General features: G+C 39.7%; 2 protein-coding genes and 1 non-coding gene across 11 annotated transcripts in view; 2 read left to right on the top strand and 1 right to left on the bottom strand.

Moving 5' to 3' along the window:
• CBR4 (carbonyl reductase 4) overlaps positions 1–16,410 on the bottom strand; it is a 155,609-nt gene that overhangs the window by 17,795 nt on the left and 121,404 nt on the right. The window contains exon 6 of one of the 3 annotated variants that reach the window (XR_007725879.1): positions 14,629–14,773. The exons of the other annotated variants lie outside the window; for them this stretch is intronic. The gene's annotated coding sequence lies outside the window, so the exon portion shown is untranslated. Of the gene's footprint in view, positions 1–14,628; positions 14,774–16,410 lie in introns of those variants that run through there. 3 annotated transcript variants of the gene reach the window in all.
• Positions 1–16,410, top strand: part of PALLD (palladin, cytoskeletal associated protein) — a 432,781-nt gene that overhangs the window by 384,816 nt on the left and 31,555 nt on the right. For all 7 annotated transcript variants that reach the window (XM_050791713.1, XM_050791711.1, XM_050791710.1 and 4 more), the window contains 2 exons: positions 10,942–11,077; positions 14,585–14,683. In XM_050791713.1, the coding sequence (XP_050647670.1) occupies positions 10,942–11,077; positions 14,585–14,683 (235 nt within the window). The remainder of the gene's footprint in view (positions 1–10,941; positions 11,078–14,584; positions 14,684–16,410) is intronic.
• LOC126955787 (U6 spliceosomal RNA) lies at positions 5,377–5,480 on the top strand. The gene has a single exon (XR_007726086.1). It is a non-coding gene; the product is annotated as a U6 spliceosomal RNA (small nuclear RNA).

Genomic DNA, 16,410 nt, shown 5'->3' with positions numbered 1-16,410 from the left:
ACCAAGTCTTGCTTCCCAGGAAGAGGAGTACTGTAAATAATCTGTTCTAATATTTCTCATAAAGAATTTGATCAAAGATTACTTTGGCAAAGGTGGTAATGATTGTGCCATTTATCATTTTTAGTAGAAACAGCAGTTTGTGCTGATCAGTGACTTTGAAACCTTAAGCAGTTTTAAGGGCTTACTTCAAGTAACAGGAGCACTTGCTTCTTGTCACCATCTTTCAAAGTGACTCATTTTATGGAGTCAAAATAGCTTATAATTGTTACCACAAGAGTCCAGTCGTTCCTGCCATTTTAAAAAAATTAATGGAGAAGTCATGCTGATTTTGTGGCCATGGAAAACTGTACCCAAAGATAGGTAAGTGCTGTGACATCGAAGTGGAAATACCAGACTACAGATTTTTAGCTCCGTGCCAGCCCAGTAAGCCATTATTATGTGGTTACCGTTTTGTCCTCAAGGAATTTTCCTGTTGCTAAATCACACACACTTGAAGAATTCATTATTTTGGTTTGATACATATGTCTTTTGAAACATGTTTTTCCTCTGGCATACTATGGGATCTGTCATTTGCATTCTGAATTAAAAACAAAAATGTTACTATTTTTGTTTATCATAATAATCCAAATAATTTGCTAAAGACTGAGTGTCCCTATCAGGGCTACCATGGCTTTGGCATCCTGGAACTTGCAGGAACTGCCAAGTTATCCTAAGATGTATATATTCAGTTTCATTTATAAGTGTTATTTCTTTAGCTGGATGGTTTTGCCATATATATCAAGTATCAACAAGTAGATTGATTACATATAATGCAATGAAGTAGAAATTCATTAGGTTTTTTTTAACCTGCCTTGTTTTACCAAAATGTTAAATATAAATTTCCAATATCTTAGTTTTCTTTCTTTCTTTTTTTTTTTTTTTTTTTTTTTTTTTTTTTTGAGACAGTCTTGTTCTGTTGTCCAGACTGGAATGCAGTGGTGCGACTACAGCTCACTGCAGCCTCCGCCTCTGGGTTCCAACAATTCATGCCTCAGCCACCTAAATAGCTGGGATTATAGGTGTGAGCCACCACACCCAGCTAGTTTTTGTATTTTCAGTAGAGATGAGGTTTCACCATGATGGCCAGGCTGGTCTCAAACTCCTGACCTCAGGTGATCTGCCCACATCGGCCTCTCAAAGTGCTGGGATTACAGGCATGAGCCACCGTGCCCAGCCCCCCTTAGTTTTCTTAATCATCACTTGCATACTTGCTGTTTTATTCTGTTTGTTTCGCATTGTTCTTATTTAAACTGTAGACAGGAAGGTTAGTAAGTACTAAGTTTCTAAACAGTCGGTGGAGATAAGGTTCTGTTTCTCATATGTTTGTGTAGCAGAGGTCAAAGCAGGGAACAAAGGTCATGGATGTCAGTGATAAACCACAAAGTCGAGGCAAAGGACAGTAAATTTGGGGAAGACGCAGCATAAAGGAAGAAAGGCGTTTGAGGAACTGTATGTATAGAAGTTCCCCAGACCGCAGTCAACCAACTGCATGCTGCTGTTGTGAGCTGGAGAGAGGTTGACTGCGGTCTGGGGAACTTCTATACAGACAGTTCCTCAAATGCCTTTCTTCCTTTATGCTGCATCTTCCCCAAATTTACTGGGGTCACTGGCAAAGAAAATATTGCCCTGCTCAAAGCTGTCGACAGATACAAATACTAAGTTGATAAACCCTTTTAGATGGAGGTAGTAAGGAGAGCATGCCTTAGAGAGAAATCTGTTTGTACTTTTGTAAAATTAATGTATTCTACTCCCCTCACTATTGCTGGTAAGTTGGTGTTACAGCCTCCATTGCTGTAACCATGTTTCTCCACATAGTAAATCAGCCCTAAGAGATGGAAGAAACCCAGCAGATTTGGCAGTGCCGACAGGCATAGTGTGGCAGTACTGCCTCTGCTGGTCTCTGAGCAGCTGTACAAAGTCTGAAGGGTGAATCAGATCAGACCCATCTCTGGAACCAGACTGGCACTGTTTCTTTTGCCATCTTCACATTCCTGGAATCTGTGCTCTTAAGGGAGTGCCACATAGCCACAGAGCCACAATGTTGTATGTTCTTAACTGCCTCTTTTATATAAGCAGGGCTTTGGTTTGAAATGTTGCCCCATCTTTGTCACAAGAGCATGTGTCAATAAGAGCTTTTATATAGATGTACTAATGAGAGCTTTTATTATATAGGCCCACAGCTCCTTATGGACATTATCTCATTGTCCCTCTCTTTCTCCCTGATAGGAAGCAGGTAGGTGGGGACACTGTCATCATTGTTACTCAAGAGGTGACGGGATTTCCCAGGGTTCTGGAAAAAATGCCTGAGCAAGGAGAGAATAGCATGACTTAGGTTCATCTCAAATAACTCTAACATTTCTTGATTAAAGAAAACTGTTGTAGAAGCAGCAAATCAGAATCCCCTGAGTCAAGGAAAACTTTGTTAACAAATTTAGTTGTACTTTAAGATTCATGACACAGGGCATTTTAAACAGTTTTCAAGTCAAGACCGTGGTTAGATAGTAACCAGTGAAAAAGAATCCAACAGATACAAGCTGCAACGTACTTTGCAGACATCTCACTATACCTATCTTTCTCCTATTTTGGGGGAAACAGATAGCAGGGGGCTTTTCATTCTCTGACCTGAAGGGGTTGGAGGTGTTATTATGGGCTCATTAGGGTCCAGTATCTTATCAAGTTGTATCCAATCCTGGGCAAGTATTTACCAACAAATTAGTAGGTGAGGCCTCCAGGATCCGCTGCTACTGGGTTATTCTGTTGAAATGTCTCTGCCCCTGGGGTAGCTCAAAATCAGACCTGTACGGCTGTGTACCAAGTTGTACAGAATGAATGAACAGAAGTAGCCTGAGGCCAATGGATCACAAGGTCAGGAGATGGAGATTATCCTGGCCAACATGGTGAAACCCTGTCTCTACTAAAATACAAACAATTAGCCGGACATGGTGGTGGGCACCTGTAGTCCCAGCTACTCGGGAGGGCTGAGGCAGGAGAATTGCTTGAACCTGGGGGGCGGAGATTGCAATGAGCTGAGATTGCGCCACTGCACTCCAGCCTGGTGACAGAGCAAAACTCTGTCTCAAAAAAAAAAACCCATGTGCCTTTGTCATTTTCTTTTTTAAAGAACCCAAAATACAATGTGAGGAGAATTTGATATTAGAATAAAGTTATCTATTTTCCTTTAAATATGAGCTTAAGGTACCTATTTTTTGTACTTTAGCAGCCTTTGCTTTACCATAAAATTCAGTAAAAGGAAAATAGAATTGACATACAAAAACTCAGTTTGTATATCTTGGGCTCTTTTATATATTAATTAATGCATTATATTCTTGAATATAAGTGATATTTAAATGCCAACATGTTAATGAATTTGCTCCCTCTGAAATGTTGTGGAATTTAGTTACCATCAGATTTCACTGAATGTGAGAAGAGTAGAATAACAGGACTTGTAATAGTTAAATTCTCTGGTTGATTCTGGTACCCTATCTCTTACATCAATATTGTGCTCTGGAAATTTGAGTTTCTGAAATCTACTCCCGGAATTGACCTACAATAGCATATCAAGGGAAGGATGCTTTCAAGACTATTCAGTAGCCAAAAAAAGAGACCACTTGGGATTTGGTGGTGATTGAATCTGGAAGACTTTACCTTCCAGATGCTTGTGTATATGTTTGAGATGTTTTTATCATAACCACACGAATATTATTTTTAAATGACAAATGACTTACTGTTAAAGCCAGAGTAAACAGATTGTAATGTTTTTTGTACAGTTGGGCTGAGTGTGTATACAATGAAGTATTTAGTCTGGGAGGCCTGTTACGAATTGCTTTATTGGTTAAGGTTTGCCTCTGAGTATGGATTTTTGTGAAGAGTTCTGGTTTTGGTAACTACTAACTTTGAATACTACTTTATTTTATTTTTTTAATTGCACAAACCATCAAAAAAAGGAGATTATCTCTTTGTCACCACTCTTTTTATTTCCTAATGAGTTGCTACTCTTCATTTATCAAAGGAAGGTGCCACTTCAGGGAGCAGAACTACAACCATCTTATAAACTCTAACATAGCATTAGTTTTATAGGAAAACAAACTCAGTTGCCAAATTTTTGCCTCAAAACTTATAATTGCTTTTCTTTCCTCATGCCTCCCCTTTCAAAATACGTCACTTTTATTTCTAACTCTCACCTTGCATGCTACCCCTAAACCCTGTCCTCAGTGTTTAACATAATTTCGTAAAGTGCTTCTGAATTACATTAGTCCAGTGAGATGCTACGAAAAAGAGAAGAGGTTCCGTATTAGAATAAGTGTGAGAAAACTGTATTCTATACCTCTTTCCTCATTCACAGTGCCCATCTGTTGGCCCTGCCAGGCTGGTTCCGGTCACAGGACCTCTGCACTGCCATGCTCTTCCTGTAGGTCTCACGTAGCCAGCCACTTCCTATGGTTTAGGCCACCACTGTAGAGTCAACCTCAGAATTCTGATGGACCACACTGTCTGATACAGTCATCTACTCATACTTCTGCCGTTTCATTGCGTTTACCACCTCCTGATATGTCTTGCCTTCCATTTTTTTTTCTCTTATCTCTTTCTGCCATATCCACCATAAAAATGCAGTTTTTCTAACTACCGTGACCTAGTTCAACATTATATTTCTAGCACCTAGAACAGAGTTGAACACTGAGAAGGCAATCGGTAAGGGTTATTTGCACATTCATGGAAATTCTGGTCAAGAATTTTTGGCATCTTTTTAAACTCCTTCCCCTCTTCCATTCTGTTTCTCTCAGCCAATCTCATCTCTTTGACTCACTTCCATGCTGAATATTTTCTGATCCACTGATATTTCAGATCCACTCTTACTACACCAGGCGCTGTTCTAAGTGTTTAGTACACATTGGCTCATGTAGTTTACCCAGTGATCCTATGAGATACAAGCTGTTAATACCCACATTTTACAAAGGAGGAAACTGAAACATATGGTCATCAGGTCACTAGCCCAAACGACACAGCTTTTAAGTGGTTAAAACAAAACAAAACAAAAAAGCAGGTTCTCACATCTGTTTCTTTATTCCTGCTGTCTCTGAATTTCTTCTTCTTCTCCATTCTACTTGTCTACATCCTTATCATCTTTCAAGGGCTTAGAACTTGCCTCTTTCATGGAGCTTTCTGCAGTCATTCTAGCCGGCACTGTTTTCTGTTTCTTTTTTATTCCAGTTGCATCTAGAATTGGTTCCACATGGTTTGTTCCTTAACTTATTCCCCAACTTGGTTATCAGCCTCTGTGATCAAGGACCATCCTTTAGGATTTGGGAGGTCTTTGCTATCTCACTTAAATAATGTTGAGTGCTCACTTTGGCAGTATGAATACTAAAATTGGAATGATACAGAGATTAGCATGGCCTCTGTGCAAGGATGACACACAAAGTCATGAAGTACTCTGTATTTTTAAACCATATAGCCTCTATGAAACTCCCATTTTGTAATTAAAAATGTTCAAATATTAATCATTGTAAATAAGTGCCCACTGGAATCTTTTCTTATTCCCCCTCAAGTTTCAATTTCAAGTACTGACTGCTAAGATTGGCGTATCTCCAGCCACGTACATTTGCAGAAAGTCAGATTTGCAATGCAGTATGTCATGGAGCTCATGCTTGTTGAAGAGAATCTTTGATAGGCTGGACACATTCATTTTAGTAGGAGGCAGAGGTGGCCTAACAGCAAACTCTAGGTTCAGAATCTAATTTTCATAGCCTTCAAGGATGAATGCAATATAAACTGTGTAGCAGATTGTGATGATCATTCCAACTATGGAGGCAAGAATTTGTACATGCTATCTACAAGGCACCAAATAATGTAAATAATGCATGTGTCATCATTGCTATAAATTGTCCTCTTTCAGGACCTAACTATTTGGGTAAAGAACCTACAGTTCCCATCACCACTTATGTATGTATGTACAAACATATAAATTAGTCCAAATTCTAATTTTCTCTCATTTTTCTTTGTGGAAAAACAGATAAGAAAGATCAGTAAAGGAAGATATAAGTAATTAATGTTACAGTTATTCAATATACTAACTTGAATTAAATGTACTAAGAAGCAAAAACTATTAGTGTTCAGACTATCATGATGAAGCTTTTGGGTTTTTTAAATATATTTTCGTTTTTATGCATAAAATCTTCATACATAGAATTCCATGATGTCATCAGGCATTAACAATCACTTACCTTAGAAACCAACTCTTTTTTTCTAGGCTTAACAGGGCTTGTATTGATGTATTGGCCTAGCACTGTGCTCTGCTAGATGCTTTATAAATATTTGTCTAATCACTATTGGACATTTAAAAATATCTTTCAGCTGGGAACAGTGGCTCATGCCTGTAATTCCAGCTCTTTGAAAGGCCAAAGCAGGAAGATCACTTGAGCCCAGGAGTTTGAGACCAGCCTGGGCAACATAGGGAGAACCTGTCCCTACAAGAAATGGAAATTTAGCCAGGCATAGTGGTATGCACTTCTGGTCCCAGCCACTTGGAGGATGAGGCAGAAGGATTGCTTGAGCCTCCTAGGATGTGAAGGCTGCAGGGAGCTGTGATCACACCACTGCATTCTAGCCTGGGTGACAGAGTGAAACCCAGTCTACAAAAAGAAAAAAACAAATTTCAGTTGATTGATTTTTATTTCTGTATTAATTGTTTAGAACCAAGAAAATATAAGTACCTTAAATTCTGTAAGTAAAGAGGAAAATTTCTTTAACATTGTGGGAAATTAGGAATTAAGTAACTGCCCTTAACACTGGAAATCTTGATATGTTGAGGGAATTGACTTGTTAAAAGATAGAGGCCAGGTGTGGTAGCTCAGGCCTGTAATCCCAGCACTTTGGGAGGCCGAGGTGGGTGGATCACAAGGTCAGGAGTTCGAGACCAGGCTGAACAACATGGTGAAACCCTGTCTCTACTAAAAGTACAAAAATTAGCCAGGTGTGGTGGCACGTGCCTGTAATCCTAGCTACTCAGGAGGCTGAGGCAGGAGAACTGCTTGAACCCAGGAGGCAGAGGTTGCAGTGAGCCGAGATGGTGCCACTGTACTCCAGCCTAGGCAACAGAGTGGAAAAAAAAAAGAAAAGAAAAGAATAATCAGGGTGTTTACTTGAGCCAAAGACTAATTGTAATTGTACCCTTTGAAAGGATAAATTACCATTGTGACAGGGACACAAACCAAGGTGACAACTCTATGAAATGTTCCAGAGCAGTTGTTCTAAGTCCCTTTAAGAGTCAAATATACTGAGAAATGCTTCCCAAGGAACAGGACTTATTCTACAGTGAACAGATAGATATTTTCTGGTCCAAGGGAACTTGTGGCTGACTTTTAAAAACCAGTTCTCTGCTCCTCTGTTGAGATGACCTGTTCTGACCTTAATGGTCCCCCTATCCCCTGTTTCTTCCTCATTTGTGCTGAGAACACAGCTCTCAGTATAGTCTACCTGCAAAAACACAGTGGTGCCTTCTGTCATCGAAGGCTGCTCGTCAGCACATAGTTGTGCAATGGTTTACCTCGCACAGGCTTACAGTAATAATGGGAACGTGTGTGTTCCCAGTCCTTGCTGATGTAACAGAGACCTCGCTGTCTTCAGTTTACCTTTAAGATGACTTCAGAACCTAGCTCTTCTGGTTCTCAGATGTAAGGCTGTAGTCAAATGCAGAGAACTTTACATCTAAAATTGTATAATTTGTACTTGTCCTGAGGCTGACTTTTTACATATGGTCTGATTTCACATGGCTCTGGCACAAGTCTTCTTGACTGAGGAGGGGAGGGGAGAGAGAAATCAGAAGTAGAGATAGACAGTACATCCATTCACTCATTTCAGAAATATTATTTGAGTGTCTGTTAACAGCACTGTGATTAACAAAGGAGCCATGGTAAGGGAGAGACAATATGAAAAAGCAATAGCAGAGTGATAGATGCTATCAAGAAAACAACTAATGGGACAGGCTTAGTCGGGGACATCCTTTCCAAGGAGTCATTAGGCTGAAGACTGATGATAACAACCCCAGGTAAAGCAGTAGGAGGAGGGTCCAGGCTTAGGAAAACTAGCAAGCTATGTATGTGTTTGTTAAAGGATTGCATGGTACTAGAAATCGAAGTTATAAATAATTCCTGTGGTTCTTACTGTCTCAGGGTCTCCCTAAATATCAAAATCAGTTCGTAAAGTCTAGTGTTACCTTATTTGAACTTCAGGGCAAATGACTAAAAGGGACAAACCTAGAATAGCAGGTTTTAATCAGTTAGCATATTTTCCACTGTAGGTATCAGAAAACTCAACTACAAGGAGATTCGATCTACAGGGTTTACTGACTTATGAAACAAGTCTGGGATAGGGCAGTTCCGTGGTAGGTTAAGACAGTGCCCCCAAAGCATTATCAAGGCCCAGGTACTCTCCGTCTTTTCAGTCTATCATCATTGGCACATTTGGGTTCTCCTCTTACAGTTATAGAGTGAACACTGCCGCTTTTGACATTGCATTTCTGACACAGTGATATCCAGTGAAAGAAGAGGGGCATTTCTTCCTTCTGTTTCTTTTCAGAGATGAGAGAATTTTAACTAGAGCACCGCCACCCTCTCACTCCCCGCCACTCCCCCATTCTCATTGGCCCAGGCTATATCGCATGCCTTTGGCCAAGCTAATCACTCTCCAGGGGATTGAGATCATTTAAATTGGTGTACATTAATTACCCCTTGAGTTTGGGGAGGGGGATCACGTTTCTATAAGCACATTGAACGGTGAACACCCAGCAAAATCAGGAAAAATTCAGCAAGGAAACAAAGGGGAGTGGCCAAGAGGAAAGAACGGCTGTTGGGAAGACCAGGAGCACAGGCCTCAGGAGTGCATGGCATCGTGACTTAGGAGGGACGGGGGCAGAGTCTTTACAGGATCCTCAGAGATTCTGCTGCATACTTAGTGGCTGTTTTGTTCCCAGCACTGGTGGGTGAAATGGTGAACCCACTGTTTAGGTACGTTCCTTAGCCTTACTTGTGCTTTCCACTGTATCAGTGAAGTGACATGAGGCACACAGTGCCTTGACACTTTGGCAGTAAAGTTTTTTTGTTTGTTGGTTTTATTTTTTTTAATATTTATTTTTTTTTAGACAGAGTCTTGCTCTGTCGCCCAGGCTGGAGTGCAGTGGTGCGACCTTGGCTCACTGCAACCTCTGCCTCCAGTGTTCAAGCAATTCTCATACCCCAGCCTCCCAAGTAGCTGGGACTACAGGCACCCACCACCACATCCAGCTAATTTTTGTATTTTTAGTAGAGATAGGGTTTCACCGTGTTGGCCAAGCTGGTCTCAAACTCCTGGCCTCAGAGGATTCACCCACCTTGGTCTCCCAAAGTGCTGGGAATACAGGCATGAGCCACCACACCCGGCCTGCAGTAAAATTTTTAAACTTAGAAATATCTTATCATGAAGTATGTAATATAAATAAGGAACTATATACAATTTATATGTATACTTTAATAAAATGAAACTCTTACCCATTTCTAGTACCTTTGAAGCCCCCATGTGACCCTCCCCAATTGCATCCACTACTCTCCCTGAGAGGTAACTGCTACCCTGAATTTCTGAGTCAATCATTCTCTTCTCTTCATGGTTTTACCATGTATGTATGCTCCCCCTCCATTTCTTTCTAAAACTTTTGCATATATCACCTAGAGAACTTGTTAAAACAGATTGCTGGGCCCCAGCTCTGAATTTGTGATTCAGTAGGTCTGGAGTGATGCCAAAAATCTGCATTTCTAACAACTTCAGGTCATGCTAATGCTGCTGGTCCAGGGACCACACTTTGAGAACCACTGCTGTAGCAGGGGACTGGTTTGCTTTTGCCTGTTTATAAATACAAGTATATCATATATATTCTTCTGTCACTTGCTTTTTTTCCACTGGAACTTTGTTTTTGAAGTTCAGCTTTGTTGATATGGGTAGCGATAGGTCAATTCATTTCCCCATTGCTTAGTATTCTGTTTCCCATTAATTTTTGTCCACTGCCCTGTGAGAGAAAAGGAAGAAAAATAGGAAGCAACTTGCTTAAGGCACCAACAGAAGTGATTCTGTACCCCCCAGGCATCCAGCACCAACGACCCTTGGTTCACACAGCTCAGGTCATTGTTGCTGCCTTTGGAAGGAAAGAGGCAGTGAGATATCACCTGTCCTAAGAGCCCTGGGCTCGCCAGAAGTTCAGGAGGCTTTGGGACACCAGGCACAGCAGGACCCGCAGACCTCCCAGAGCCCTCTTATATAAAATAGACCTCAAATAACATTGGCCTATCCTAATCAAATCAGATATAAGGGGATGGAAGGGAAGGTAACAAACTTAATATTGATTTCAAATGGGCTAGGCACTATTGTTGAATAATGATTACAAAGCACTAGAAGACTGAATAAAAGTATGATAGAAATACGTTCACTTTCAGCCTCTCAACATTCATATGTGGTATATATTTTCCTGTCAACATTCATATGTGGTATATATTTTTTTAAAACTCGCCCAAGGTCACAAACTTAATACAGGATAGAGTCAGATTTTAAACCTAGGTCTACTTACAAATCATATCATTCTTTCATTTTATGCTGCCACCTTGCTGAGACTAAAATGTAGGCCTTCGCCATCCTTGGCATCTGCCTACCCACTAAGGCATACTCCCCTAATGTATATGAACCTTCTCTGAAACCTGGATCTAATTAGTGTTACCTGAACCAGCTTTCATGGTTCTTTCCATAATAGTTGCAATAGATGTAGCATAAAAAAGAGTGGGAGGACATGCTGACACCTTGCACTGTCTTTGTTGAACTTGAATGTTTGACTTGGATTTATATGCCTGGCGACTAACTATATTGCCTTGTGTTTTTGTCCTGCAGAGGATTTCCAAAGAAGGCCAGTAGAACTGCTAGAATAGCCTCCGATGAGGAAATTCAAGGCACAAAGGATGCTGTTATTCAAGATCTGGAACGAAAACTTCGCTTCAAGGAGGACCTCCTGAATAACGGCCAGCCGGTACTGATAGATTTGGGACCCGGACTTGGAATATTAGCTACCCACATACCTTTCTTTCTTTTTCTAAGACTTAGGCTCTTGATATTTGTCCACAACATTATTATTATTATTATTATTTTTGAGACAGGGTCACACTTCATCACCCATGCTGGAGTACAATGGTGTTATCACAGCTCACTGCATCCTTGACCTCCCAGGCTCAAACAATCCTAAGACCCCAACCTCCTGGGTAGCTGGAACCACAGGCACATGCCACCATGTCTGGCTAATTTTTTGTTTTTGTGGAGACAGAGTCTCCCTGTGTTGCCTAGGCTGGTTTCAAACTCCAGAGCTCAGGCTATCTGCCCGCCTCGGCCTCCCAAAGTGCTGGAATTACAGGCGTGAGGCATTGCACACAGCCACATTATTTTATTACCCTTGAATCTCAACATTTCTCTTAATATTAGCATTTGAATCCAGAGACAAAAGAGAAAATGAAAGGCCTTCCTTCTATTCAGTCTTCACTGCTTTCTCCTATGCATAAAACCTTTCTAAGAATGAAGAGAGTAAGTGGGAAAGAAAGGAAGAAGGAAGGGCAGATACTGGTTGGGAGTGGAACAAATGAGCAATGCCAATGGTATTTAAAAAAAAAAAAAAGAAGAAGAACACAGGGATTCCATTCTGGCTGATAGGGTTGGGGAGGGATGGAGAAGGTGTGCTTTGGAATGGTTTATATAGTATCAAAAAGAGAATTTGTTTTCTATGGTATATACTGCTTACATACACACAAAAAAAATCTAGAGAAACCATTGGGGAAGTTCTGTTCTTTTCTCTTGGATACTACTAGACATTGATTCAGCATCTGAAAGAGTAAAGGCTGTTCCAAAATCTTATTCTGGTTTGCTAGAGCAAGACAACTAAACTGTAGGAAAAAATAATTATTTTACAGCTGCAGAACTGTACCTAAATAGATTTGGTAAAATATATAGATAAGATGTTTTCTCCACTGGATTTAAGTCTTTCCTCATCAGTTTTTTGGTTTTCTTTTTCCATCTCTTTTATTGATGCTATTCTTTTAAAATACTCTTTTTTTAAAAAAATACTATTTCCAGAATATTTTAAGGGGATGGGAAAAGCAAATCTAGGAAATAAGACATACCAGGTAAAGGAGAAGAACCTTCTGTAGCTTTATTAAGGAATTATCACTGGAAAAATTTGCCTGGCTCTTAAGTACAAAAAAAAGGATCTTTTTGTATAAAATCTCCCTTTCACACACCTTTTTCAGAGTAGAAAGCTCTCTCTAATTATGTTTTCTGAGAATTTTAATTATCAAACATTGATAAGTAAAACTGTGAGAACAGACCACACTTGAATAGAAAGGTGGAGAGCAGAGGAGGGGTGCTGAGTGCTGATTTTAGTTATTAGGGTATCTTAATCTGATTAAGAAAGATTAAAATTTGAATGAAGTTTTGTGTTAGTTACTCATTTCCCTGAGTATAGAAGATTTTCACAAAAGGAAAATATTTTCTCCCTGAAATAAGTGATTGCATGTGTAAATGTACATACTCTGGAAGTTTTCCCTGGCTCTGTCAACTAAAGCCTTTAAAAGATTAAATACATATGGGAACTTTTTCAAGCCAGGTAAGGCATCACTCCAGTTTTTTTGTTTTTTTGTTTTTTTTTTTTGGCTATTTATGTCAGTGTTCCTTATGGACTAAGATTCTCTTGGTTAAGGTAAGACTTCCATAAGCTATTGGTCAACCCACATTATATATATTGTATGTATATTTATATTCATCTGTTTAGCAGTGAATAACATTCACAGTAAGTTCCAAAGGTATCCACATTTGAGAGCTTAAAATGACAAGTAAGGTTTCCCTTTTTAGAAAATGGGATTCTCAACCAACTTTTTCCTATTATTATATATTATTCTCTTTCTTATTTTTGGTGTCTGTGGACAAGGGCTTTTATAGCCAGATGGCATAGTGACTTAGAAACAAAACTGTGAGGTATATTTGGCTTCTAGTGGTAGCAGGTGCATTCTGGTGAAGGAATAGATATGAAATTGGTATTTCTGCTTATGAGGGACAGGGTGGAAATCACTTCAGGCCTGCCTTTGATGTGTTACAATTCTCCATGAAAATATTAAGAAAGCTTTTTAAGAGATCAGGTATTTAAGACTCTCTTTGAAAACTGAATTCACTGATTTTTTTAATAGGTGTAAGAAAATTAATTTAATAACATAATGGACTCAGATGCTTCATGCAGCACTCAGACTCCTACCTCTGCCTCTCTCTTCTTGTCCTCTGCCCTTTCTTTATTAAGTGAAATAATTTGAACTGCAGGACTATCTGTCATTTGGCATTTGACTTGTTTCACTTCCCGGTTTCAGCTGGGATTGAGACCAGCAATTACTGGAAATTATAAATTTACCCAACATATTTTCCTGATTAGAGAGCTTCCAATCAAATTTGCATTTACATTTAGAAGTTTGGAAGTTTATCTGGAATAATTTCTGTACATTTTTTAGATTCTGCCTTACCAATTATTCTCTTATTTCTAATCAAATACTTGCTTATAAAATGCCCCTGATGAGGCAGATGGTGTCTGAAAGTTCCTTCCAGACCTGTAAGACTAAGGCACTTTAGAATGAGTATTCAAGAGCAGGTATCACCCCAGTAGTCACACAAAAATGCTGGCATTTCTTATGTATAAGAATGGCATAGGTAAAATGGTTTGGGCCAATTCCAAAGTGCTAGCTGTGAGATGCAAGAACACTACCACTTTCTTTGCCTGATGGGCAAGCAGTCTGCTTCTGAGTCAAGTCAACCGAGCCCGTTAGCTTTGGCAAGTGTCTTGCATAATCCTGTTGCTAATTCAGCCATGCACCTCATTCTCTGTGGATTATAATAATTGCCTCCAATCCCCTACATTACACAGCAGCCTGGGAAATGCTCTTAGAGGTGAGAACCCCATCATTGCCAGCTCATCCAAATCTTCCTTTAGCTAACGTTTACTGAGCACATACTGTTAAATGACTGATAGAATTATTTCCATTAGTGATACCCGTTCTTTTCTTTTTAGTCAGTTTATTCTCCTTTGAGTATCATTCTCTGTTTTCTCTCAGTCAGTATTAGAGATGACTTGGCTGTTCTGAAGCTGATGGACGGCTATAAAAATAACATTTCTTTTAAATGGTATTTTGCTGTTTTAATATCTTTTTTTCTATGTTTTTCATTAAGGACATGACAAATCTTTTCTCTGTGTTTCTGCCTTACCGCTTATTGCTCACTTTAAATTTGTGCTGTACCAATTGGTGGCTCTCTGGATTAGGCCATTAGTACTAGAAAGGGAGGTAAAAAGGTAGAACAGCTGAAGCAAGAAAAAGAAAATATGCAGGTATCTGAAGCTGGAGAGAGAACAGTTACAGAAAATCATTAAAATGTGTTGTTTTTTACTCTTTTTCATAGGGCAATACATATTTATGGTTTTGCTAATTTTTTATTTTTTGGGACTTACTTTGTTTAGAGGTTAACATACGAAGAAAGAATGGCTCGCCGACTACTAGGTGCTGACAGTGCAACTGTCTTTAATATTCAGGAGCCAGAAGAGGAAACAGCTAATCAGGTACACCATGTTGCTCTGGACTTCCTAGGGTAACATTTATTATGTCCCCTTTTTCCATCTTCCTTATGGATACTGTTTTTGGGATTCATTCTGTGGAAAGTAGAGGGCAAGTCACAGAAAAGCAGTATTAATATCATCACTCAACCTCACAGCTAATTTTTATTGAGCACATACTATGTTAAGTGACTGACAGAATTCCTTCCATCAGTGATGCCTGTTCTTTTTATCTTCTTCTTGATTATTCTCCTTTCCAGTACCTTTCCATTTTCCTATCCTATGTTTTTTGCAAAATAATTTTGTGTGGAGAAACACATTTTCACTGACATTGTTTGAAATAACTAGTGAATACTTCCCATTAGAGTTGGCCCTTGAACAACACGGGAGTTAGGGGGACCAACCCCATGCACTGTTAAAAACCCACATATGGCCAGGTGCAGTGGCTCATGCCTGTAATTGAAGCACTTTGGGAGACTGAGGCAGGCGGATCACAAGGTCAGGAGATGCAGACCATCCTGGCCAACATGGTGAAACCCCGTCTCTACTAAAAATACAAAACTTAGCCGGGTGTGGTGGCGCATGCGTGTAGTCCCAGCTACTCGGGAGGCTGAGGCAGGAGAATTGCTTAAACCCGGGAGGTGGAGATTTCAGTGAGCTGAGATTGTGCCACTGCACTCCAACCTGGTGGTACAGTGAGACTTCATCTCCAAAAACAAAAAAAAACACATACAACTTTTGACTCTTCAAAAACTTAACTAATAGCCTACTGTTGACTGGAAGCCTTACTGATAACAAAGAGTTTATTAACACATATTCTGTATGTTATATGTATTATAGACTGTACTTTTAAGTAAGCTAGAAAAAAGAAATGTTATGAAGAACATCTTAAGGAATAGAAGTTACATTTACAATTCATTAATGGAAGGTGGGTCATCATAAAGGTCTTCATCCTCATCATCTTAAATTAGAGTAGTCTGAAGAGGAGGAAGAAGACGAGGGGTTGGTCTTGCTTGTCTCAGGGGTTGCAGAAGAGGAAGAAAATCCATATATAAGTGGACCCATGCAGTTCAAACCTGTGTTGTTCAAAGGTCAACTGTTTAGCCTTAATATCTAGTCAAAATAAAACAGAAAATATTATCTGTTTATCTTCTTTCACATATATACAGATTCTCTTTAACTTAGTATGGGGTTATGTCCTGATAAACCCATTGTAAGTTGGAAATACTGTAAGTTGAAAGTGCATTTAAGGCCAGGCGCAGTGGCTCACGCCTGTAATCCCAGCACTTTGGGAGGCCAAGGCGGGTGGATTACCTGAGGTCAGGAGATCGAGACCAGCCTGACCAACATGGTGAAACCCTGTCTCTACTAAAAATACAAAAATTAGCCAGGTGTGGTGGTGTGCGCCTGTAGTCCCAGCTACGCGGAAGGCTGAGACACAGGAATCGCTTGAACCCGGGAGGCAGAGGTTGCAGTGAGCCAAGATCATGCCAGTGCACTCCAGCCAGGTGACAGAGCGAGACTCCATCTCAAAAAAAAAAAAAAAAAAAAAAAAGTGTATTTAATACACCTAACCTACTGAACATCATAGGTTAGCCTAGTCTATTTTAAATGTGCTCACAACACTTACATTAGCTTACAGTTGGGCAAAATCATCTAACACAAAGCCTATTTAAAATAAAGTATTGAATATCTCATGTGATTTATGGAGTACTGTACCGAAAGTGAAAAGC

This window comes from Macaca thibetana, chromosome 5 (genome assembly GCF_024542745.1).
Source record: "Macaca thibetana thibetana isolate TM-01 chromosome 5, ASM2454274v1, whole genome shotgun sequence".
NCBI lineage: Eukaryota > Metazoa > Chordata > Mammalia > Primates > Cercopithecidae > Macaca > Macaca thibetana.
Note: the sequence above shows the minus strand (reverse complement) of the source record. Positions and strands in the feature narration are given on the sequence as shown.